Source organism: Motacilla alba, chromosome 14 (genome assembly GCF_015832195.1).
Source record: "Motacilla alba alba isolate MOTALB_02 chromosome 14, Motacilla_alba_V1.0_pri, whole genome shotgun sequence".
In the NCBI taxonomy this organism is placed as follows: domain Eukaryota; kingdom Metazoa; phylum Chordata; class Aves; order Passeriformes; family Motacillidae; genus Motacilla; species Motacilla alba.
In genome coordinates, this window is record NC_052029.1 from 1,576,199 (window position 1) to 1,600,930 (window position 24,732).

The window sequence follows — 24,732 nt, forward strand, 5'->3', positions numbered from 1 at the left end:
AAGAAGTTGCCATTTAGGAGTCAGAATTAAAACACTAAGATTATTCATTTTAGCTGTTGGCTCTTTTCCAAGGGGAGCAGCACTGAAGCTGGGACTGACGAGCAGCATCAGATGGGAGTGAAGTGCACTAAAGAATGGGACTGTCTGCAGGAGAACAGTGGATTACACTGGGATGGTACCTTTCAGAGCCCATTCACTTCCTTTTGCCCCAGTTTCAGCGAATACCAAACCCTGGGAAGCTCTGATGTCCACAAAAGCAGTCATAAGCACTCCCTGCTTATCCCTCCTGGCTCTGGGGATTAACACCACTATTTTACCTTTGTGAATGAAGGGATCAGGGAGGATCTCACTGGTCCTGCAGGGTCTTAGCCCCACAGGTCCTTTCCAGCAGTGGCGAACTTCAACCATTAGGAGCAGAGGGAATGAGAGGAAACATTCCTACCGCTGCAGCAGCTGTAACACAGCTGCCACTCACTCACCACGCAGGAGACTTTAAAACAGTCAATAATTCATTACTCACTCGAGACACAGATGAGCATCCAAGCTGCAACAGAAATTCTTGGAAACAAAGTCAGGGAACTAGAGGTAAGGAGCTGGGGGAAAAAAGCATTTTGGAAAGTTTGAAACGATTTATTGAGTTGTTCTGTACAAGATTAACATTTTTCATATCACCCCCACCATCTTCAGCAAGACAGTGCCAACACACATAAAAAAAAATAGAATAGTAAACTGCAGCTCTTACACCCAAAAGGAACTGCCATCCCCAGGTAAGTGCCAAGGGAGCCTATCCCTCCCCATTCCATCCTGGAAGCGCTGCAAGTTGCCTCACCAAGGCAGAGGTGCCAGCCTGGCTCCCCATCAGCTGCTCTGCATGGGCCTGCCTTGCTGCCACTCTGCTCCACACCACTCACTCATTCATTATAGCACGTAAAGAAAAAATATCCCACAGAATTTCCACCACATAAACGTTTCCCTGAGGCAAGAGGCTTCGCTAAATTCCTAGGAGGAGGGCATTCTGCTCCGGCCACGCACACGGGGGCTTCCCAGCAGAAGCATTCAAGTGAAAGCAAAGAGAGGGAGGAGAACCAGTGCCTCGAGTCACTCGCTGAGACCCCTATCCTACCAGGTGCCCCAAGCTTTCAGCTCCCAGGGGAAGGTGAAGGTGCCAAGCACCCCTCAGGACGAGGCCTTCAACAGGAACCACACGACATCCAGTGCTCAGAGTCCACCAAGAAATGCTGTGCTTCGTTTTACCCACACGAGTTCTGTCTTTGGCTCTTCTGCTACAACCTAGGTATTTTCTGTAAACAGACTTGACATCTGAGCTGTATCCATTAATTTGAAATACAATCAACTCACCAATCTTGGGCAGTTATGTATCAGCTCAAAGAGAAAACAGTCTTTCTCAGATCTTAACAAAAACCAGAGGAAACTAAAGCAGACATCTGCTGGTGTCCTGGGGTCAGCATCCTTCCCCAAAGCTCAAGGAGGAAGCTACAAGCTTTTCCTTGGAATACCAGTAAATTCTACATGGATCAGCACTACCCCTGCACAACTGGGATGTTGCTGGGAGGGCCTGAGAGAAGACAGACTGGGCAGAGCAGGAAACCAAACCTCAGAAAGCTCAGGTGGAGCCTCAGCCTGCCCTTAGCCTGAAAAGGGGTGCACAGGGGAATATTTAGCTCTGTAGTTAAAAAAATGAACAAGAAAAGACACCCCCAGCAGCTGTGCTGAGCACATGATCCTGGTGCAGCTACCATTGAGGAGAGCAGTGTTTTTCTCTGCAATTCATTTGACAGGTCGTGACCTTGGTTCATCTCACTCATTCCCTCTGCCCACCAAACTGATCCTAACTCACAACCCTAGGAAAGAATGGCTTTAGGGGAGGGCTGGAACCCGCCTGCACATACTGGGATGAGAACTGGTGCTCCTGCTGGATTTGGGACTGTGCTCAGTCACCAGGTCACCACTGAAGTCCAGACAGTGCAGCTTTTTTTTTTTTTTTCTCTGATGTGCAACCATAAAAAGCTCTATTAAATAAACCAGAATACATTTTAAATACAGAATGATTAAAAAAGGGTCGAGGAGCACACAAAATAGGGCTGAAATGTGTGTCACTAGTCCATTCTTGCTCCACCATAAAAGGCACTGGAATTATGTCTTCCGATCCATGTGACATGTAAGAGGTGTCCCATTCAATCCAATGCATTCGATGGCAATGAGGATAAAACTGAGCAGGAAAAAAGCATCCCTTTGGAGGGAAAAAAAATCCAAAAACTCAAAAGAAGTAGAATTCTAAAAGTCGATGACTGCATCTAAAAATGTCTTTAGTCTCTAAAGAGTCTTCCTTCTCCTCCAGAGGGGAACATCGGGTGGTTCCTCAGATTCACCACACAGGAAATGTTAAATCCTCCAATTAAGTGTAGCACAGTTTTATAGTACAATTGGAAAGTTACTCAAATGTCTTCAAGAAAGCACTGGCAGTGCTAGAATTATCCAAGTAAATCCAAAGCAGAAGAAAGAAGCACCTTTCATACCCTCCACAGGGAGACCAAGGAGGTAACTGGACTTGGAGGTACTTGGCAGCTACAGACACAAGTGGGTGGGAATCCACTGCAGGACCACCCAAGCCTCCCTGTGAGTTCCAGCTCCTGCCAGTGCCAGGGAATGCAGGAAGGGCAGCAGCAATAAACAGTGCTACAAAAGGCTCCTCTCATCAGGGCATGGCTCCAGGTGGCCCCATGCATGGGGCTCAGCTCTGAAAGCCTCTGAGCAGATGCCCCAATGAGTTCCTTGTTGCAGTTTAGTCTCTCCAGTTGTCATAAAAAAAAAAAAAAAAAGAAAAAAAAAAAGAAATCAAAAGACGCAGCTGGTATCCAAAGTCCGTGACCTGTTCCTCTGGGTTTTATCCTATGGGTGCTGGAGCTCCCCTCCTTGCAGGCGTCACAACTTGCGCTGCTGTGCATTGGACCCTTTGCCTTGAAGCTGAGAAGCATCTGAAAGAAAATAAAACAGCTGGGAAGGGGGCTCAGCACCCCCTGAAGGGCAGCTGGGACAGCCAGGCCGCTGCACAGAGGGAAAGACCTACTCTTCCTTCCCAGCACCAAGGGATCAAGAAGAATAGGATGTGCTTGGAGACATCTCTCCACTGGGAGCAGCCCAGCCTCTGAGGAAGGGACAAGGGAAGCACTGAGGAGCCCCTGTGGGCTCACAGCAGAAGCCCCATGGAACAATTCCAGCTGCCAGGGAACTCCTTGGCCTGTGCCCTTCTCTAAATCCACCCTGCCACATCTCCCCCTCCAGGAATCCCAAAACAGACGCTGTGGTTGCCTTGCACCTAAGGTGGTTGGACCTAACCTGTTGTACTTTTGCTTGTTGTAATCACAGAATCACTGAGGTTGGAAAAGACCTCCAAGACCAGGGAGTCCAACCTGTGACCCATCCCCTACTTGTCCCCAGCCCAGAGCACTGAGTGCCATGACCAGGCCTTCCTTGGACACCTCCAGGGATGGGGACTCCAAACCTTCCCGGATAGCCCCTGCCAATGCCTGACCACCATTTCCATATAGAAACTCAGCCTGATGTCCAACCTAAACTTCCCCGTTTCCTCTTGTCCTGTCACTGGCTGTGTGGGAGAAGAGGCAAACCCCTCACCTAGAAACTCCTTTCAGGTAGGGCTTTAGGTGCTTTATTGATTTTTTTTTTTTTGGAATTATTTAATTAGGTGCTTTTAAAATAAAGGCTTTAGGTGCCCACTGATAGCAACAGGATCCAGAGGAATCTCACCACTGATGGAATAGAAAGGAATGGATGTGGAGGACAAGAGAAAATGCACTGAAGAGACCAAAAGGAAGTTTAAGGAAGCAAAAGTTTTCCAGGAGCAATTAAAACCACTTCAGACTGTGACGAACAAATGGGAGCACTGAGACGTGCAGCTAAGCAGCAGTGGCACCCAGCAGTGCAGCAGCAGCTTCTCCTCCAGGCCAAGAACAGCTCCTTTGCATGCAAGGGCTCAGCCCAGCACATCCCATTTCCACATTCCCAGCCCCAGCACAAGGAACCTCCACCAGCAACAGAAGCACCGACCACACACAGGCAAGCACTGGATGCTTTTTGCTCAGAGGCTCTTGGATGAACATGGATATAAAAGCACTTTTATTTAAGGCTTCAGCATTCCCTTGCACTTGCAGCAACCTCCCATGCACCTCGTAGTGCTCAGACACAGCTATGCAGCTGTGGGCAGGTGTTGGCACAGCCAAACACAGCTTGTGCCACAACACACAGGAATTCATTTTAAGGTTATGGGAGTCACTTAAATATCTACTATGTTCTCCTCCAAAACACCAGAACTGGGAGTGTTCCAAGAGATGGCAGCACCAGGCTCCATCTCCAATCTTTAAGTGAAAACACCAAGTGAGAAAGCAGGTCCTTGCTGAAGCTGGATCCATGGTCAATTTTCCTTCACTTATTCCCAGTGGTCTTTTGTCTTCTGGCCCTGCATCCTGCTGAACAGTCCATCAAAAAACTTTCTGTTATAAGCCCTCTGAACAACAGTGATCACTCTGAATTCCCTCAACTAAAGAGACAAAGAGCTGCTCCTCAGTGACGTGGAATATATTCCACAAGCCATGTTCAAGGTGCAACCTCTGATCTCATTCCAGGAAGTGTGATTTACAAACAGGAAGGAAGGGTCTGTCCCACCAGTGATCACTGCCAGGACCTTCTTCAGCTCTACCACATCAGCATGGCACAACCCACATCAAACTTCAGCAAAGGAAGCAAACCCAAACAATTCTTTGCATTTTCATAAGTGCACAACACACTCTTCCTTCTTCAGCAAACAAGCACCATGCTCAGCAGTCAAGGGCCTTTTATTCCATGACTCCTCCAGGAGGGTACATGGCTATCCATGCACACAGCCACAGGGCCAGGCTAGCACTCCTAAATCGGGCTCACTAAGCCCAGGAAGACATCCCAACAGGAGCAGGTACTAAGATAATGGCACTGAACTGCACCAAAGTGCTAAAGAACACGCCTAAGAAAGCAGAAATGGGAGTTATCAGGGGAATAAGCAGCTCCCTGGAGCAGGTAAGAACGATCTGCTGGCACTGAATTTCAATTTTCCTTACTTCTCTCCTTCTTTGGAAAACTCTTGTTTTATGCATCACTTCTGCAGGCATCAAACTGGGGCAGGAACAGGCTTAACTGCCAAATCCTCACATTGTGAGCAGCAAGTGGAGCAATCTGCATTTACACTACAAACTTGTGAAGGAGATGCTGGCAATTAACTCAGTGCACAGACATAAGCCAGTCTGGTCTGACACATTTTATGTAGGCCACCAGGAACAAAACTCCCCAGAGCTGGAATATTCATTCCAGGGCAGTCCTGGCAGGCTGTGCACAAACAGGCACAGCTTTCATCCTGGCAGGATAATTCAGAGTATCTGCAGGAACCAACACTTGCTGTAAGCACTGAGGACCCATCATTCCAGAAATCACAGAATCCCAGAATGGTTTGATTGGAAGGGACCTTAAAGCCCATCCCATTCCACCCCCTGCCATGGGCAGGGACACCTTCCACTGTCCCAGGTGGATCCAAGCCCCATCCAGCCTGGCCTTGGGCACTGCCAGGGATTCAGGGGCAGCCCCAGCTGCTCTGGGCACCCTGTGCCAGGGCCTGCCCACCTCCACAGCCAAGCATTTCTTCCTAATCATGGAATGGTTTGGGTTGGAAGGGACCTTAAAGCCCATCCTGTTCCACCTCCTGCCATGGCAGGGACACCTTCCACCAGACCAGGTTTCTCCCAGCCCCTCACTCTGTACCTCAGAGAGGCTTCGGTGACAACCACACAGCTGGAAAACATGGACAACCACTTTGGCTCCAGCCCTGAAGGAAGGATCTGCTGAGATAGAGGGAGACTCACGAGGCAGAAGACAAACACGAGCATCTGACAAGTTACCTGGCAAACTCTGTGGTAAATGAGTGGACAGGGCAGAGTGTGGGAGTGGCGCTGCATGGTGGGGGCTGGAGTGCAAACCAGCCAGAAGACCTAGAGAGAAAAACAAAGAGAGGAGAGGGAAAAAGGAACAAATACACATCCAAGACAGAAATAAGCAGAGGAGCTGCAGCAGTTAGCAGAGGTCGGGTTCCAGTTACTGGCACTCCTGGGTGAGCTCTAGGGATGTTCTCCAAATGCAACTGCTGGAGATACAAAAGCAGGGACCACAGCACGAAGCAACAGCCAGAGAGATGGGCTGGTGTGCAATGGGGCAGCCCAGCGGAGCACTGATGTTCTATGTGACAGCACAGGCAGAGGTGACACACAGGTGACCAGCAGGATACTCACTGTGCCCGAGGCCATGGTGGAAAGTTCCCGGAGCAGGTCCCGTAACTATTGCATCCTTGGAAACTCCTGCTTTTGGGGAGGAGTCGGAACTGAAGGAGATGACATGGAGAGGGAAAGAATGAATAGGAGAGATAATACCTAACGGGGTGGAGCTCAGGGCAGCTGGCAGCTTTGGGTTGTTGGACTTGTAGGATGGAGCCAGTACACTTAAGGAGGAAGAGCTTGTTAGCAGCACAGCTCCACTAGTTCCTTTCTGCAAAGCAATGGAAAAGGTCAGTCAGGAGAGGGAGCATTAAGGTACAGCATCATTCAGACTTACAGATCTGCAAAACATGGAATGCTCGAGAATTCCCCCTTGGAAAAAGCACCCTTCCCAGCCAGGGCCCAAGAGAGGCTATCTGCAGATGGACATTGGCAAGCCAGCCAACACTTGAGGCTATCTGCAGTTGGACAGTGGCAAGCCAGCTCTTCTGAATGTGGCCACTCTGGATTTGCCTCTGTGACTCCCTTGCTCTGGAATTGTGCCTCCATTAGGCAGAGGAAAAGTTTCCACGCTGCCTGTGAGTTCCAGGGGTATGCTGCTGACTCACTTATGGCAGCGCACACTGCTGACAACTCCAGGCACTGAGGTCTGACACCCAAGGTACCCCAGGATGTCTCTCATGGAGACAGGAACCACTGGGGAGTGCTTCCCAGCTCTCTAGCTCAGGAACAGACAAGCTACATAATTTGGGCAGTACATGCTTTCCATTTAAACACCCTCCTTGTTTAAACACCCTCCATCCAGCTCTTCCATGGGGTGCAAAGGAAGGCAGGCATGAGCAGCCAACACCAAATGAATACAACACGAGGAACTATTATTTTTTTGCTACAGATAAATATGAAGCCCCGTATATCATTAAGCAATACAATATTGTAATAATACAAGTCTGTACTGACAACCCAGATGTCCTTCCTGAAATGTTCTGCCCTAACAAATATTGGGAAAATTTCTCCATGGGAAGGGTGGTCAGGCACAGGCACAGCTGCCCAGGGAAGGGGTGGAGTCATCATATCTGGGAGGATTTAAAAGCCATGTGGATGTGGCACTGGGGACATGGGTTAGAGGTGGCCCTGGCAGTGCTGGGGGAGTGGTTGGACTCAATGATCTTAGAGGGCTTTTCCAACCTGAATGATTCCACGGTTCTATAACCACAGGTTATTTATTCTATGGGCCAGTCATGACAAAAGTGGCGATAATACTAAAATGACTTGAAATAATTTAAAGAAGGCTAAGTTTGTAGATCTAATTAATAATAAATTCATCATTATACTTTTAATTTATGCAATGAATTTTATCTGTTGTGATAAATTATCTTAGTGCTCTTTCTCTTAATCCAAATGGGAGCTCTACTGTCCCCACAACTCCCAAAGCCAGGGCAGGACCATGACATAGCCTGGGCAGTAACTGTCCTTTGGAAGGCACCACAGTATTCAGCTTAGTGGTTATTTAAGCTGAAAACAAAAGCTGGAATTCTGGAGGGCAAGCCCAGGGCAAAGGCCACAAGTTTCTAGTCTAATGCAGCTGAAATCCAGACAGTCATTCAAGAACTTCAGCAACTGCTTTTGAAATGCCCCCTTTAGGGCAGCTGTGAACCTGGCAGGAGCTCCCAGTGCAGCCCCCTTACCGGCACAGAGGTAGAGGCTGCGGTGCTGCTGACCACAGCTGGCTTTAGGGACGAAGTCAGCAACTTGGCCACACCCTGGGTGCCCCCGCTGGAATCTCCGTTGGAGCCTCCAGGAGGTGCCACCAGGGTCAGCTTCTGGGCAACGGGAGGTTTCTTCACGGAGGAGCCGGAGGCCGGGCGGCTGGAGGCCGAGATCGGGGACGGGGCCGCAACGCCGGGGAGCAAAGTCCCAGAGGAGCTGCCCTGGTTGGCAGGAGCTCCAGAGGAGCTGCTGGAAGAAGCTCCGTGCTTGGAGAGGGAGCCAGCGACAAAAGGGGATTTGTAAGATTGTCCTGAAGAGCCGGAGCCAGTCGAGTGCTTCCCGGCATAGCTGAGAGAGGATGAGGACAAGCCTTGGCTCTTGTGGGAGCTGCTGGAGTTTTGGGTGATGCTTGGGGACGTGGAGGAATGGAAGCTCTGAGCTTTGGTTGATGACTTGACCTGCTGGAGGAGGGAGCGCTGGGGCAGAGGGGTGGAGGATTTGGGATTTTGCAGTTTGACAAAGGGAGCTGGGGAGGTGAAGGTTTTCTGGAGCTGAGTACCAGGGTGGAACACCTTCACCTGAGAGCCCGGCACCGGCGCCGAGGCTGGGGGCCCATGACCTGGCCTGACCAGGCTGTGGTGCTTCTGTTTAGCCTGGTGGGCATCAGGAAGGATTTTGCTGGGGGAGGCTTGGCAGGAATGCTCTTTGTAATTAGAGTTCTCTGTCTTCTTGTCTTGAGAAGACTGGCCCAACGCCAGGGCCTGCTCAGCTAGGAAGTTTAGAGGAGACTGGAGGGAACCAGAGGATGATGTAGGGGAAGGGTTGGGTTTTGGAAATGTCCTCTTCTCCTCTGAGGATGCAAGAGCTGGGATCTTCTCTGGTGGAGCTTTTGGAGCTGCAGGAAGAGTAAAGTCAGGGCTCCCTGCTGCCCTGCTGTTCAGCACAGCCAGTTCCTTGGACACTGCTTCCAGGGAGGAGGTGGGGTTGTGAATCAAGTCCTCATCCAAGGAGTCATCCTTGAAGGTGGCAGGAGTGACAGAGCTGCTGGCAGCTTGGGCTGTCCCAAGGGACAAGAGCTCCCTGGTTTGGGCACTGATGCCCAGGGCTCCTCCCTGGGGTTCTGAGGACATGGCCAAGGTGCTGCTGGAGTGCAGGGAAGGGACAGACACCGACAGCTTCTTGTCTGGCTTGCAGGAAGAGTCCTGGAACATCACAGGAGAAGGCACAGTCAGAAGAGAGACAGGGTTTACTGCTGAAAAGGGGAGGGAAGGTTCACAATCTGGGGATAAAAGGCAGGATACACATATTCTGTGCCCAGGAGCCCTCACTTCCCTCCCAGCTGCCACTGCCATCAATTTTAGCTGCTGTTCCAGTTGTTTTTTCCAAGCCAAATACTGAGCAGAGCCATTTCACAGTAGCTGACACAAAGCTCAAACACAGGGTTCAGGGTGGCAGTCACTTGACTTTTGGCACATACCAACCATGAGAACCAGAAAACAGAACTCACCTTCACTTTTACCTTAGTAGGAGCTATAACTTTCTTCTTCGCCCTGTTTGGAGGAAGACAAGAGAAACATGGCTCAGTGACTGCCCCCAGGGAAGGAGCCAGCTAGGGAGCACACCCGGGCCCTGCTAGTGATGATCCACTGAGTCTTTGCAGGGAACAGAGGCAGCATCTCAGGTTGCTAGGATTTAAAACCACATGACATTTGGTTGCTGCTCTTGGAAGCCCCAACTCCCACCCAGGGAGTGGATCAGGGAGTGGAGCAGAATCTTGGAACAGCAGCAGAGCACTGAAACACCCACACACATCCTGCACCAGCTGCAGGACCCCACTGCTGCCCTCCTACAGCAAGGCCCAGAGAGAAACTGGCACAGAGACTGTTCTGCAGAAGTTACACCTTTCTTTTGGGCTCTCACAAGAAGCCAAGGATGTGAAAGCATCTGCCAAACTCCCAGAGAATAGATCTGGTCAGATGCAATTTCTGGTACAAGACATCCCCGAGCTGCTGGGTGGTGTGGCTGAGGGAGGGATGACTATACACCCTATTCCACTTCCCCTCATTCACCAGTGCCAAGAACAGGACTGTCTGCCAAGCTGACACCAGCCTAAATCCATGTCCTCATCTGTTATCGACCACCAGCATGACCCATGAGACCCTTTGGATTAAAGGCCCTGTCCAGCTGGATTCTGATGGCTCTTGGTTTGCCACCCACCAGCCTGCGGCACCCACCTTGGCTAGTCTGAGCTCACGGTGACCCTCCTTGAACCAGGCAACAAGAAAGAGGGAACCCAGAAAGGACCAACTGAACAGGCTGCAGTAATCACACTCCGCTTGACCTCCCTGAGCCTCCCAGGCCCAGCACAGAGGCCTGACTCCAGGCTGTTGAACCAGAGGCAACCTGGCTTTAAAGTCCTTATTTTTGAACTTGCTGAAGGCTAAAGCACTGGAGGAAAGCGTTGGGAGATGTCACAGACAAACAGCTGCTCTCCCTAGACCTCCCCAAAGGAAGCAGCACTGATCTATGAGGGGGGAGCCAAGCAAGCTCAGGTGCTCCTGCAGGATCCCCCCAGGCCCCAGGGAACGGAGATCACCAGTTTTCACTCCAGAGGAATGCTGTGATACTCACAGGACTGATGTGAGGTGTCCGTGTACACGCCTGCTCTCCTTAAACAGTGTCCTAAGAAGGGAAGAGAGCAATGAGAAGTGATATCCAGCAAGACCCAGTAGAGCAGCTGGGATCACTGGAGACAGAGCTGCACAGAACAGCAGGGGACTTGGTGAAACTGAAACCACAGAGCACAAACAAATATTCGGCCCTTTGCCAGGAAGATCATCCTGAGCTGCCCCACAGAGTTCTCTCTCTGGGGAGCAATGCTTGTAGGCACTGGAAAGGCCATTAAGGCAGTGGTTGGACAATGCCTAAGGAAAAAGCTCTGCCAGATTAAAAAGCCAACTGGAGAGGCAGGATCATCACTCAGGGCCTTCCTGCTGCCAGAAATCATTCAAGAGCTCTTCAGCCTCCAGGGAGAAAGTTCCCTTCCCGTGCCTCTCACCCAGCAATGAAGGACAGAAGGGTCTGTGCTGCCTTTGTGTCCCCAGCCTGGAGCTGAGGTGACTCTGTACATCACAAACCTTTCTGGAAGGACTGACTGAGCACAGCCAATAGACTGAGCTTCATCCAAAGTCTGCACTACTGAGGGTAAAGCAGAGTCTCGCCCAAACACTCTCTGACCCAAACCAGCTGCCAGTCAGCTGCCCTCCTACATGTCAAGGAGGAGCTACAAACATTCCTTCAGCACTGGCACAGGGAATGTGATTCCTGGCTGGTATTAACAGACATTTGTCATCATTTTTCTCTTAAAAAGCAAGCTTATGTGAACCTATCAATCATTCTGTTAATCACCTCTTAGTGCTCATGAAGGAAACAGACTCATGGCGGGGTCTCTCTAACTCATCCATGAAATTGCTGCTGTCCACCCTCAAGATGCTCTTACAGATGAACTTCTGAGACCATGATAACAGTGAATCAAGCTGACTTACCCATAAAATTGTTAGAGTTTTCCTAGAGCCACCAATCCCTCCCCGTGGCTGTTACTCTACCCTCTGTCTTTAAACCACCAAGTAAGAGAATATCTTGAGTTGGATGGGACCCAGAAAGATCAAGTCCAACTCCAAGTCCCAGCAGGAGAAAACCATTGTCCTTCAGCCACTGGAAAGCAACCAGGAAATCCAGTTTTACTGAGGTATTACTTACTGTACTTAAATCCACTGGAAGTGCCTCCTACCCTGAGTCTTGGGTGAACACCTGAATGCCCAACAACAGTTTCACCACCAAACTTGAAGATTTTAATTTCCATTTATTCAAAGAAAAGTTTTTAAAACTTGGCAAGCTGAGACCCTCAGGCTGGGTCTATCTTCATTAACTAAGCAGGAATCTTCCCCCACCTCCTAATGCCATCTTTCAGCTCCTGCACCACCACACCACAATCATGCTGAGCACTGAGCTTCTGTGCACATGCAACTGCAACAAACAGCCATGGACTCCTCCAAGTGCATCTCTGATGTGCCACTCATACTTACTGCTCTTAGGAGCTGCTACCTACATTTTCCTTTACCCCCCAACACCCAGAAAGCAAACCCAGCAGAGAAGACAGCACTGCCCAGCTGGTGAAATGCAAAGAGACAGATCATGGAACAGCCTGGGTTGGAAGGAACCTTAAAGATTCCAGAAGTAAGACCGCAGAGTTGTCCTTTTTTTTTTTTTTAAAGTACTGAGCAAAACAAAGCAGACCAGAAGGTGATGACAGACCCAGCAGAGGGACTCTGCCATTTGTGTGGCTCTCTGCCACTGCCAGCTCAAGGGCAGGGATGATGGAGAGTGGAGAAGAGCAAGAAACAGCAGTGAGGGTACAGAAACCACACCAGATTCTACTGACCCCAATAAGCCCCTGAAACTTTTCTACTTTGCCTTCTTTTGTGAATAATCCAGAGAAGATTTCCCAAAGTGTCTGGAAAATGTATCCTTTGTGATTACAAAGGGATCTTTCGTAACACAGAGCCAAGAAAGCACAGACTGGCCCCTGGGCCTGACCTCAGTGCCAGTTCTACCTGCCCGTGGCACCTGTCTGACATCAGCATGGCACAAAGGCTACTCAGCACTGCCATTTACAGTCCTGGCTGCACTCAGGCATTTGTGAGGTGAAAAGGGACAGAGGGAGAGGGGAGAATATGGTGGAGTGCAGGACTGCCATTCACAGGGCCCTTCTCAGGAGAAAGGGACCAACACAAACCCTGTGAAGCTCAGTGAAATCCAGCACCAAGTCCTGCAGCTGGATGGAAAAACCCTGGGCAGCAGCCCTGCAGGAAAGGACCTGGGGGTCCTGGGGGGCAAGGGAAAGGAAGCCATTGCTGCAGATGTGTCCTGCTCAGCATCTGGGAGGACACATCTGGACACAGATCCAGTTTCAGGGTCCCCACTATCCAAGAGAGATACCAACAAACTGGAGACATGCCAAGGAACAGGGACACACAGCAGCCAAGGAGAGGTGGAGGGAACTGGGTTTGCTCAGTCTGGAAAAAGAGAAGCCCCAGGAAGAGTCTAATGGCAGTTTTCCACTACCTAAAGAATGGTGGGGACAGGAACAAGATGGAGCCAGACCTTTCTCAAAGGTGCACAGTAAAAACAAAAGCAGGGAATACTCAGTTCAGTGCAGCAAGGGGAATTCTTATAGGAAATAAGGAGAAAAGATCTCATGAACAGTGATCAAGTACCAGAACAGGAGCCCAGAGATGCTGTGGTAATCTCCATCCTTGGGAATTTCCAAAATTCCACATGCCAAAACCCTGAGCACTCTGATCTAACTCTGAAGCCAGCCATTCCCTGAGCAAGGGTAGGACTAATGACCTTCCCAAGTCCCTTGGGACAAGGAATCCCTTGATTCTTGCTCACCTGGCCTGCATCCAGCCTTTTGGCCAAAGGGGCTTCACCTCTCCTTCTAGGAAGGTCTTCACATAATCCTCTAGAGACTGAGCCTTATTCTTGTCAAGGTCATAACCATCCAATTTAATCTTCACCAAGTGGCAAAGCAGCTCCCTGAGGAACAGGAAGATTTCACATACAGTTATGCAGATTGACCTTTCCCACTTGGAGATCATTCTCTTTATCCAGGCTGGATAAATACACCAAGACACACCTGGCTCTTGCAAATACAACCCTGCACTGCCTCCTCAGGAAAGGAGAAGGGAAAGGCACAGTCTGTGTGTGTGCACACACATGGATGCACCAGCGAGAAAAGTCTTGTTACCCCTTCCCAGCGTAATCTCCTGAAACAGCTGAGGCAGCAAACCAGTGCCAGAGCCACAGGCACCAGTAACAACCACAGAACTGAACCCCTCTGCAAGGAGAAGGCAGGAAGCACAGCTGGCTATGTCCTACATGGATCAGCAGCACAAATTGATTTGTTCCAGAATAAGGAGAAAAAGACGGCAGGACTGATTTTCCTTTTACCCTTTGTCACTCTCTCCTATTCTCAGCACTCCCTTCTCTGTCAGCCCCCCGAGTGCCAGGGGCAGCAAAACCCAACAGCTTCAACTGCTTCCACAACCAGAACCTGGGCATGGCAAGGGTCTGGGCTGTGGGATGTCAGCAATTCAGCTGAATCCCTTCTGTTCCCAAAGATCTGACTGTCTTTTGGACTCTGCACAGAGGCTCTCAGCACTTCTCTCAGGGGTAGCCTGAAATCAGCTTCAGGGTGAGATGCAGTATATGCAGCAATGGTTTCCATAACCAACACCACGTGCCACGAACCTGCGAGCTGACTGCTCCTACAGGTGATTGGCACTGCTTTGTAAACAAAACACAGACACCAAAATGCTTCACTGCCAACTGCAAAGAGTAAGACAGGTCATGAATTTGCTTGATATCTGAGTTATTCAAACCTGATTTCATCATTCCACTGGAATTTCTTCCGTGGACCTGCGACACGCTTCCCTCCCTTTTCTTCATCCTCATCATCATCAGAACAAACTCGCTGTTCTTTGTCTTTTTCCTCTTCCAGCATCCTAAAATGAAGACAGAAAATGTGGAAGTGATCATTCCACAGGTTCAAGGGGAGGATTAAGTATCTCTGAACAGCACCGGACAGAGGTGTCAGTATCACCAATCTCTGGCTTAGGGTGCAAGCTGAGCTATGGGCTGAAGGTTAAGAAATCTCCCAATATTTTGTAATAGAGATGATGGGACTAATCCAGCCTGACTGTTCCCAGGCTGCCATGTTCCTAAGGGCATGCCTGCACACGCAAAACCCTTCAGCCAAGCTCTGATCCCATCAGTGCTGCTGTAGCTGGCATGGCCACAGACAGCACCAAGAACACACACAGGTTAATCAGGCCAATCAATGACCATCAGCAAATGTAACCCACGGAACAAAAAGAGGTGGCAAACCTCAGCAGAGCAGCCTCCAGGCCACAGGGAGCCTGCTGGGAAAAGCCACAGAGGGGGAATGAGCAAACAAGGAGCTTACTTGGCAAACTTGGCCTGAGTATGGGCTTGGCAATCCTCCTGGTACTTGGCCACCTGCTCTGGCATGGCCCTTCCAATGGCTTCCTTCAGCTTCTGCAGAGGCTCCTTCAGGCGGCCACCCTGCAGCGAGCACAGAACTGTCAGCACAACAGGTCAGGACTGGGTGATAACTTACACAGACTCCGTGTATTTACAGAAGGATGAGCAATAATCTTTATTAAGAAACCTATACTTTTATATCTTAGTTCACTACAGGTGGAACTGATTAGTTCTTTAATTAAAATACTGTCACCATTAGTTAATTAAGAAACCACCCTTTGGTAAACAAATCACCATAACGCGTTCCACATGTTGACAATACCACGTGCAACAAGTTAAGAATTGTTTCTCATTCGTTTCTCTGATCTTCTCATAGCCTTTCCCAGAACGATGCCTGGGGAAATTGTCTGTTTCTCTCTGTGGCCAGAGAGCTGCTACCACACAGAACACCCCAAAATGTTCCCATGGCTGGGACCCCAAAATCCAGCCAGCTACAACCCCCACCCCAGCCACCGTGCAGGGCCAGCGCCCCATGGAGGACACAGCGCTTCGGGGACAACAAACAGCCACGCTGTGCCCAGCAGGGCTACCACCCCCCAGGCCCGGTGGCCACTTCCCTCACCTGCTCGTAGAGGTAGAGCCTGCGGGCTCGCTTCAGCAGCGTGTCCTTGCTGCAGGGGAAGAAGGCGGCCAGGTGGGCGTAGACCCCCGAGCGCACCTGGCTGCTGAGCTCCCGTGTCTGCAGCTCGATGCTGGGGACAAACACAGCCTTAGCAGGACTGCCAGCCACCCCTGAGCCATCAGGGCCACCCTGAGGGGACTGGGAGGCAGGGACAGAGGGATGAAGGACAAGGTAAACTGCGTGAAGGTTCTCTGGATTCTAGAATCAACAGATTTTATCCCAAGCTGTGCTTTGAATCTGCTCTGGGAGTAGCTGGAGAAGGAACAGACAGAAGTCAGCAGTCTCATCTGCTCTCCCTGGCAGCTGCATGCAGGAGGCTCAGGCAATGAAACGAGAAGTGCGCACTGGTTACGTCAGGTGCTGTGGCAGTGGAATTCAGGACAACAAAAAATCAAACTTTATCCCTTGGGTTTCAACTTCCAAGTGAGTAGATGAAAGAGATCAGCATGTGCCAAACCCATCTACACAATTAATCAGAAATTAGGAGCCTGGCTTCTTAAGCCACCTCTCAGTCTCAGAAAGTGAAAAAAATGCCAAGTGATTCATCACCGCCATCATCAAAGTCACAGAATGGTTTGAATTAGAAGAGACCTTAAAGCTCATCTTGTTCCAGCCCCTGCCATGGGCAGGGACACCTCCCACTGTCCCAGGCTGCTCCAAGCCCTGTCCAGCCTGGCCTTGGGCACTGCCAGGGATCCAGGGGCAGCCCCAGCTGCTCTGGGCACCCTGTGCCAGGGCCTGCCCACCCTGCCAGGGAACAATTCCTAATTCCCAATATCCCATCCATCCCTGCCTCTGGCAGTGGGAAGCCATTCCCTGTGTCCTGTCTGTCCATTCCTTCTCCCCAGTCCCTCTCCAGCTCTCCTGGGGCCCCTTTAGGCCCTGGCAGGGACTCTGAGCTCTCCCTGGAGCCTTCTCCTCTCCAGGTGAGCACCCCCAGCTCTGCCAGCCTGGCTTCAGAGCAGAGGGGCTCCAGCCCTTGGGGCATCTCCATGGGCTCCCCTGGACTCTCTCCAGCAGCTCCAGGTCCTTCTGTATTGGCCCCAGGGCTGGGGCAGCTCTGCAGGTGGGGTCTCACCTGAGGGGGCAGAGGGGCAGAATTTCCCCCCTTCCCTGCTGCCCATGCTGGGGAGTTTCAGCCAAGCACAGGGGAGTTTCTGGGTGCACAGAGGGGGGAGCATGTCCAGCCTCACACCCACCAACAGCCCAAGTTCTTCTCCCAGGGCTGCCCACAGTGAGTTCTCAGTCTATATTCATGTCTGGGGTTCGCCTCATCCAAGTTGTGCAGCAAAATTGTACAAATCTGTCTAAATTTCCTCTGAATGAGGCTGAAGTGATCAGTTTGCCACCAGACAAGGGCTGTTTGTGCAGCCAGCACTGGAATGCTGGAAGGTGCTAATCAGCCCTGGAAATGAGAGGGAAACAGAGACCCAAACTCCCCTCGGCAGTTCCCTACAAGTGCCTGGATAAACCTTAATGAAATTAAAGCCTGGGTGTCAGTATTATTGCACTGATCACAAAACCCTGTGCACTCATCAGTCCTCTCCAGGCTCTGGCAGAAGAATGAAGCCATTATCTGCAGCTGCCTGAGCAACACTGGCACTCTGTAATTTGGGGCCTCAAAACACAGAGCAAGAATGGAATTCCTCCAGTTTTCCAGAGAACCAGTTGAACACAGCAGCCTTATCCCAATTACAAACAATTCTACATAGCATGTAAGTTAAGTAGCAAAAACATACCTGACATCTCTCACAGGGAGAGATACTGGTCTTACATCAAGCTAAACTCACTGGTCAAGTGACCAAATTTAAGCACATAAATATCAGGCAGCATCTTGAGAATAGGAGGCCTGGATACATTCCCTCCAACACTCTCCTAGCTCATCATATTGCAACTGAAAGCCATTTAAAGGAGACTTTCATGTTATTCTGGGCATGTTCTGCTGGGAAGACCTGTACAAGGACAACCCCCCAATTCCTGCTGAACCTGCTCCTGAATTTACCAAAATGCTCTGCCTAATGCTCTCCTTTCCCACACCTCTCTGCTGGCAGCACTTACTCCAGTATAATGTTGTTGATGTCCTGAGTGAAGAATCTCTGCTTGCCTTCTCCCTCAGCAGCTCTGGCAGCCTGGAAGTCAGGAAATAACACAAATCATCAGCACTTCACAGCTGGCACAAGCAACCAGGTGTCTTCAAAACCACCACAGAACTACTGCAAAACAAGGCACAGTTTTACTACATGAACTCTGTCACAGCAGAAGTGTGAACCTCCCCAGCTCAAGTCCAACCTTGCCTGACCTGGTAACACCTGGTGACCTTCCCAGCCTGGATTCTCCTCTCCAGATGCACTGGAGTTACCACTCTGGAGCGAAGAGTCCTCTCTTTCCTGGGACAAAGGAGGTGAGGTAGCTGCATTTCTCCTCACAGAGAGAAGCCAGGAACAACTTCCCAAGAATATTTCTGGGACTCACATTCTCTGAACCTCAGAGAAAGAAAAAACAATTCCTATCTCATTTACTGCTCCTGTGTAGTTCACAAGTGGAATGCACTGTGGAAGATTGTTTACCTGAAAGGAATTGCTAATTGGATTCTGGTGTGAGTGTTTTGATTCACTGACCAATTGACTCCAGGGGTGTGTGTCGGGACTGTCAGCTGACAGCCACGAGATTCTGGGCAGGTGAGTGCTCGTGCAGATTCAGTTTAGATGTAATGTAATAGAGTGTAAAATAACACAGAATAATATAGTATAATAAAGTAATTAATTAGCCTTCTGATATTCATGGAGTCTTCCTCATCATTTCTCCCAGACATCAGGCAAAAATATCACCGATAAGGGGACTTCTCTGGCAAACCTGCCATGGGGACAACCACAGCTTCAGGGCATGGTTTTAACTTCTCACTAGATGGAGGAATATGAGCTCAGAGCTTGTCCTTGGACCAGGAAAGCTCATCCTAATCACATCTAAGGAAGGTTGAGGAGACTTATCACCAGGTTTTCTAAATCCATCTGGAAACTAAGCCAACACACCAACAGAGAAGAGTCACAGCCACAGGGGATGTGTTACTCCCAGTCAAGACCATGGAAACAAAAAAAAGTCCTGTTCAGGAAGCTTCCAGAGCTATGACTGCGCTCACAAAGCGCTGCCCAAAAACATCACACCCATGAAAAATATGTCCAGCAGGAAAAAAATTCCAAGAGATGAATGAGATAGTAGCAAATTGCCAAGAGCTTTCAGTTTCTTCTGAGTAGGGATGTAAACAAAACTGGGATTTGGCACAAGGCACCACCATGAGTTAGTGATTCCTTGCACGGGGAAGCAGACCAGGAGTGGATTTTGAAATCCCATGATTTACCACTCCAAAGTTGAGGCAGGCAAGCAATTAATTTATGCCCAAAGGGTGAACATTCCTCCCTGCCAGCAGCAGGTGATGTTAAAGGAGAACACTCAATGCTAAAGACAATCCTCAACAGGAAAATTACTTAGGAAGGAGAGAGTTAAAATCAAAGCAGTTCAAGTAGAAGAGGAAATGCCTGGAAGCTCCATTTAACTCAGAAGATGCTCCCACCTCTGGGATGAAGAGACTTGGCTTTTAGGCAGAGAGCCAAGTCTTCTTCATTGCCACCTGAGCTCATGTCCCACAGTCCTAACTGACCTACAGGTTTCAGTTTCTCTCTTTTCTTAACATCCACAATCCAGCAACAAGAGGCACAGCAGCAGGAAAATCCCATCAGGAAAATCAGTGGGGACTCTGCTATTAAACTGTTTCACAACACATTAACAATCAACCTGATACGGTGTAACTTCCAAAATATTCTCCTTTAACTCAGATCGAGTCACAAACAACTGTTTGGTGCTTTCTGAAACAGAAACATCCACCAAGAGCCCATTATTTTTATCAGCTGTGGCAATACTTGCTTCAGTTCCTCCTCCCCTCCCATCTGCTCACCCCCACTGCACTACTCAGCAGAACAGCTCTCCAAGAGCAGCTTATCTTCAGTAACAGGAGTTACTTAGCAGCTCTCACTTCAGTAAGAGGTGCTCTAAACTGAAGTGCCCCAGGAGGCAGAACCACCACAGAGCTCCAAGGGCATGTTTATACTTAAAATCAATGTTTAAAACCACACCAGCAGCAGGAACAAAACCTCCCAGCACTTGTTGACAGGCTGATGGTGACAGCCCTCACACCACAAGGCTGAAAGCCCACTTTGACATGTCAGGAAGGGATCCCTGACCAGCATCCAGTATTTTCCTTCTCCACAACAGACTGGAGCTTCCCAAAGTGCACCACATTATGGAGAAGATGGGTGAGTCCCCCAGGAGCCCAGCTGCAGGAGCAGCTACTGGTGAAAAGACACAGATCATCCTTCTGGACATTAATAAATTTCACTCCCTTGTTGGAACCCTGGCTGCAGAGAATTTCAGACTTTCTGTGCTGACAGGCACTGACCCCCAAGAGAACACTGCACTGACCTGAGGCCGTGGAGAAGCTTCCAAACTGGAATGACAGCACTGGGATTGTGGGTGTGGAATTTGAATAGAAGTGTGTAATATCACAGGGGGGGAAACTCACAGTTTAAGGGTTTAGAATATAGTCATATCTATAAAGCAAGATGGAGGTTTTAGGGAGGAAGCTGGTCCTTCTTCTCCACGGGTTTGGGTGGTTTTGTGAAATTGGATAAAAGTCCACATTGCAGGCACAGGTGGTTGGTTATCGGGTTAAAAGTGAAAATAATTCAGGTGTCATTTCTTAATTGGGCAGTTTAGCCTTAAAAGGCCTTGTAGAGAGAGATACATGGTCATTCTCTACCTTGTTAGAGCAAAGTACTATAGAACTCACAGCTTGTGAGACTGTGACATAGGTAAGAACTAATAAACATGAGTCTGAACAAGAAATATTGTCTTGTGATTTAATCCTGACCTTGGCAGAAAAGAAGCAAAGAATCCATTACTCCCTAAATGGGACCCCAACAACCAGATGTTAAAAATGGTTGAAGGACTCAAAATGCCACATTGGTGCAGCTCCAGTGATACCCAAGCTTCAGCAAAGGATCTGCCTGTGACACAGAAATGGTTCTAGCAAATCCTCAAGCCCCATCTACAGGGCTTTCCAGGCCTTCTCCCAGTGCAGAACTGTGGCAATGCTTTCCAGCTGCACCCTCTTATTTTACACACATAACACTGTGCACCCCTTCAGTGTCCTGATCAGCACAGCACATTAAAAATATTATGGTGGAATTTGTCCTTGACATGGTTTAACCCCAGCCTGCAACTCAGCCCCACACAGCTGCTGCTCCCTCAGCTAGGTGGGATGGGACACGAAATCACAAAGGTAAAAGTGAGAAAACCCATGGGCCGAGACAAGGCAGTGTAACAGGGAAAGCAAAAGCCATACAAGCAAAGCAAAACAAGGAATTCATTCCCCACTTCCCATGGACAGGCAGGTGTTGAGCCATCCCCAGGACAGCAGGGCTCCATCACATGTATCATGTGGGAAAACAAATGCCATCGCTCCAAACATCCCCCTCTTCCTTCTTCCCCCAGTTTTATGTGCTGAGCATGACCCCCCTGGGCTGGGATATCCCTGCTGGGATCAGCTGTCCTGGCTGTCCCCTCCCAGCTCCTCCTGCCCTCCAGGCCCCTCGCTGGCAGTGTGGGGTGGGAGCAGCAACGGCCTTGGCACTGGGCGAGCACCCCCTGCTCAACAGTAACAAAACATCCCTGGGTTATCAGCTCTCTTTACAGCACAATTCAAATCTGCCCCAAAACAGCCATGTGGAGAAAATGACCTCTATCCCAGCCCAAACTAGCCCTCTTGGCTCACTAATTCACATTTCAGTTCACTCATGTCAAACTGACTTTGGAAATCACTTCTTGCATCAGGACCATACTTTTCCAAGAGGGGGAAAGAAGGAATCCTGATCAGGTGTGATCTCAAGTGTTACATTCAGTACCTGACAAGATCCAGCACTTGGACATCACCTGACATCTTCAAGAAAATCACTTAGAGAAAACTGAGTGACACAAAGGTGTGATCCCAGTGGATCAGAGAAACTCTCCCACTGGAATGTGCTGTCCCTAGGTGCTGCCACACACAGCCAGCAGAGCTGTGCCTCCTGTCACACACACACAGCCTCCTGTCACACACACACAGCCAGCAGAGCTGTGCCTCCTGTCACACAGAGCCAGCAGAGCTGTATCTCCTGTCACACACAGCCAGCAGAGCTGTACCTCCTGTCACACACACACACAGCCAGCAGAGCTGTGCCTCCTGTCACACACACACAGCCAGCAGAGCTGTGCCTCCTGTCACACACAGCCAGCAGAGCTGTGCCTCCTGTCACACACACACAGCCAGCAGAGCTGTGCCTCCTGTCACACACACACAGCCAGCAGAGCTGTGCCTCCTGTCACACACACACAGCCAGCAGAGCTGTGCCTCCTGTCACACAGAGCCAGCAGAGCTGTACCTCCTGTCACACACACACACAGCCAGCAGAGCTGTACCTCCTGTCACACACACACAGCCAGCAGAGCTGTACCTCCTGTCACACACACAGAGCCTCCTGTCACACACACACAGAGCCAGCAGAGCTGTGCCCCTCCTGTCACACACACACAGCCAGCAGAGCTGTACCTCCTGTCACACAGAGCCAGCAGAGCTGTACCTCCTGTCACACACACACACAGCCAGCAGAGCTGTGCCCCTCCTGTCACACACACACAGCCAGCAGAGCTGTGCCCTCCTGTCACACAGAGCCAGCAGAGCTGTATCTCCTGTCACACACACACTCCCAGCAGAGCTGTGCCTCCTGTCACACACAGCCAGCAGAGCTGTATCTCCTGTCACACACACAGAGCCAGCAGAGCTGTGCCCTCCTGTCACACACACACACACACAGCCTCCTGTTACACACACACAGCAGAGCTGAGCCCCCTACCAGCCCCACAGCCCCCAGGAGCTGCTGTACCTGAGCCAGCTCCTTGATCCTTTTCTCCAGGGAGGCTGGCAGCCCTTCTGGAAGGGATGGTGGCTGCTTGAACTCCTGCTCCAAGCCAGGGTCACTGCCATCCTCCACCTCAGGAAAGGGGCTGCCCTCTGGGGACTCGCTGAGGAGCCGCTCCAGGTCCAGCTCGCTCAAGGAGTCCATGGCTGTGGCTGCCTGGAGCAGGTCACTGTCACTGGCGTGGCCAAAGAGGGACAGCAGAGGGTCAGCCATGGCTTCTGCCTCCCTTGGGGCTGCAGGGTCTGCAGGGGAAGGGGTCACCACTTTCTGCTCTTCATCTTTTTTCTTCTGAGCATCCTTCTCCTTCTGGAACTTCTTCAGCATCTCCTTGACACTGAGAGCTCCAGAGTATTTCTTCTTCTTCTTCTCCTTACTTGCATTTAAAGCTGTGAAGCTGCAAACAAAGGGTAGAGGGGGAAAGGGAACTGAATACAAGATCAAGGAGCAGACAGGGTCCCTTCTGCCCCAGTTCACTTGAGGCACAATTCCCTGGAAAATCTTAGCCCCTTAACCAGTTACAGTAGAAAAAGTATTTTACAGCTTCTGGATGTCTCAGGGTTCTGGCTGTTCATCTCAGCTGTCCTGACTCACTGCAGAGTGGTGCTGGGGCCTAAATCAGCTCCACAGAGCTCTGCTTTCATTAGCTACATGAAATTATTGTTATTCCAGCAAGGAAGGTTGGGAAATGCACAGTTAGTACAGAGGAACTGAGGCAGGACAGAGTTAGTGTGAAGTTTTCTGCTGTGTTAAAACCAGGAGAGCAAACCCCTTTCCTTGCTCACTTTGAAGGAATCACAAACAGATGATACCACGTCAGACACGTGAGCTGCTGCTGCCCAAAAGCAGATCCATGCAGGAAAAAATAAATTACAATGAATAGTTAAAGGAATAAGAAAAAAAACTTAGGAGGAAAATACAGGAAATTAATGAAAAGCAACAGATATAGATACTGAAAGAGACAGATCAGGCAGACCAAAGCATGGACAGAGCTACAGCACAAGATGACTCAGAACAAAAAGAAAAATCATTCCATTTTACAGCCCAAAAGCTATAAAAGAGCTGAGCACCCATCCAAGAAATACTTTGGGCAGGAGTACAAAGGACTGCCCAGAGAGAGCAGTAACACAGCCTGCCTTGTAACCTCTCCCTCCCTGGCAGCCCCCCACTCGTACAGCCCCGAGCCCTTCTCACCTGCCTCTCCTCCCACAGCTTCGTCCCAACAGTTGTTATCTTTCTCTCTCCTCTCCAGATGTGTTCCCATTAAACAGAGCTCCAAAAACACCAGTCCTGTAGCCAGCTGTGCCCCTCTTTGCTCACACACTGCTGCTCTGGAGCTGTGCTCCTTCCCTGATCATCCCCGGCCTTTCTTTCCCGCTTGGGAAACAACGGGGGTTTTCCTGCTGGTGTTTGCATTCAAGCCACCCCACACTGCCACAGCTTCCTGCTGCAGCCACCTGGCACCTTGAAACAAGGTGCTGAGCAGCAAGAATTCCCTCCTCCCCTCCTTACCCAGCTTTTGGAAACTTGGATTTCTTTGATTTCTTTTCCTTGTCATAAGAATCATCCTTCTTCTTCTTCTTTATTTTTTCACCCCCATCTTTCAACTTCCGCTTCTGCAGAGGGTTAAAAACGAGTCACGATCAAAGAGTTTCCCACAATATTAGCAGCACTCCCAGAGCCACTTTGGGACCTCTCCCAGGCATGTGAAAACACAGGACTCATTAACCCAACCCTCTACATCCCGAACCACGGTTCTGGCACGTGTTGCCTTCAGCATTTGACAGCATCCCCATAATGCTGTGACTTCCAGGGTGACAGGGAGCTGCTGTCACCTCTGCTCTGGGAACCAGGCAACCCCACCAGAGTCTTATCCATGCCAGACATGCTTCATTTTACTAAAAAATTTTAGGATACAATGGGATTTCAAGTGCCTATTCCTATT

The 24,732-nt window shown here is 49.9% G+C and overlaps 1 protein-coding gene across 7 annotated transcripts in view; it reads right to left on the bottom strand.

The window, feature by feature from the left end:
- Positions 1–609: 609 nt before the first annotated feature.
- The window catches only part of UBN1 (ubinuclein 1), a 28,536-nt gene continuing 4,413 nt past the window's right edge, over positions 610–24,732 (bottom strand). The window contains exons 6-18 of one of the 7 annotated variants that reach the window (XM_038151080.1): positions 24,300–24,403; positions 22,755–23,184; positions 17,842–17,912; positions 15,724–15,853; positions 15,064–15,182; positions 14,480–14,602; positions 13,491–13,634; positions 10,668–10,718; positions 9,544–9,586; positions 8,015–9,238; positions 6,348–6,600; positions 5,961–6,050; positions 610–2,996 (exon numbers count right to left, since the gene is read on the bottom strand). In XM_038151080.1, the coding sequence (XP_038007008.1) occupies positions 2,944–2,996; positions 5,961–6,050; positions 6,348–6,600; positions 8,015–9,238; positions 9,544–9,586; positions 10,668–10,718; positions 13,491–13,634; positions 14,480–14,602; positions 15,064–15,182; positions 15,724–15,853; positions 17,842–17,912; positions 22,755–23,184; positions 24,300–24,403 (2,835 nt within the window). In that variant the 3' untranslated portion in view covers positions 610–2,943. Of the gene's footprint in view, positions 6,051–6,347; positions 6,601–8,014; positions 9,239–9,543; positions 9,587–10,667; positions 10,719–13,490; positions 13,635–14,479; positions 14,603–15,063; positions 15,183–15,723; positions 15,854–17,841; positions 17,913–18,082; positions 21,904–22,754; positions 23,185–24,299; positions 24,404–24,732 lie in introns of those variants that run through there. The other 6 variants (XM_038151081.1, XM_038151076.1, XM_038151078.1 and 3 more) reach the window with 6 other exon arrangements.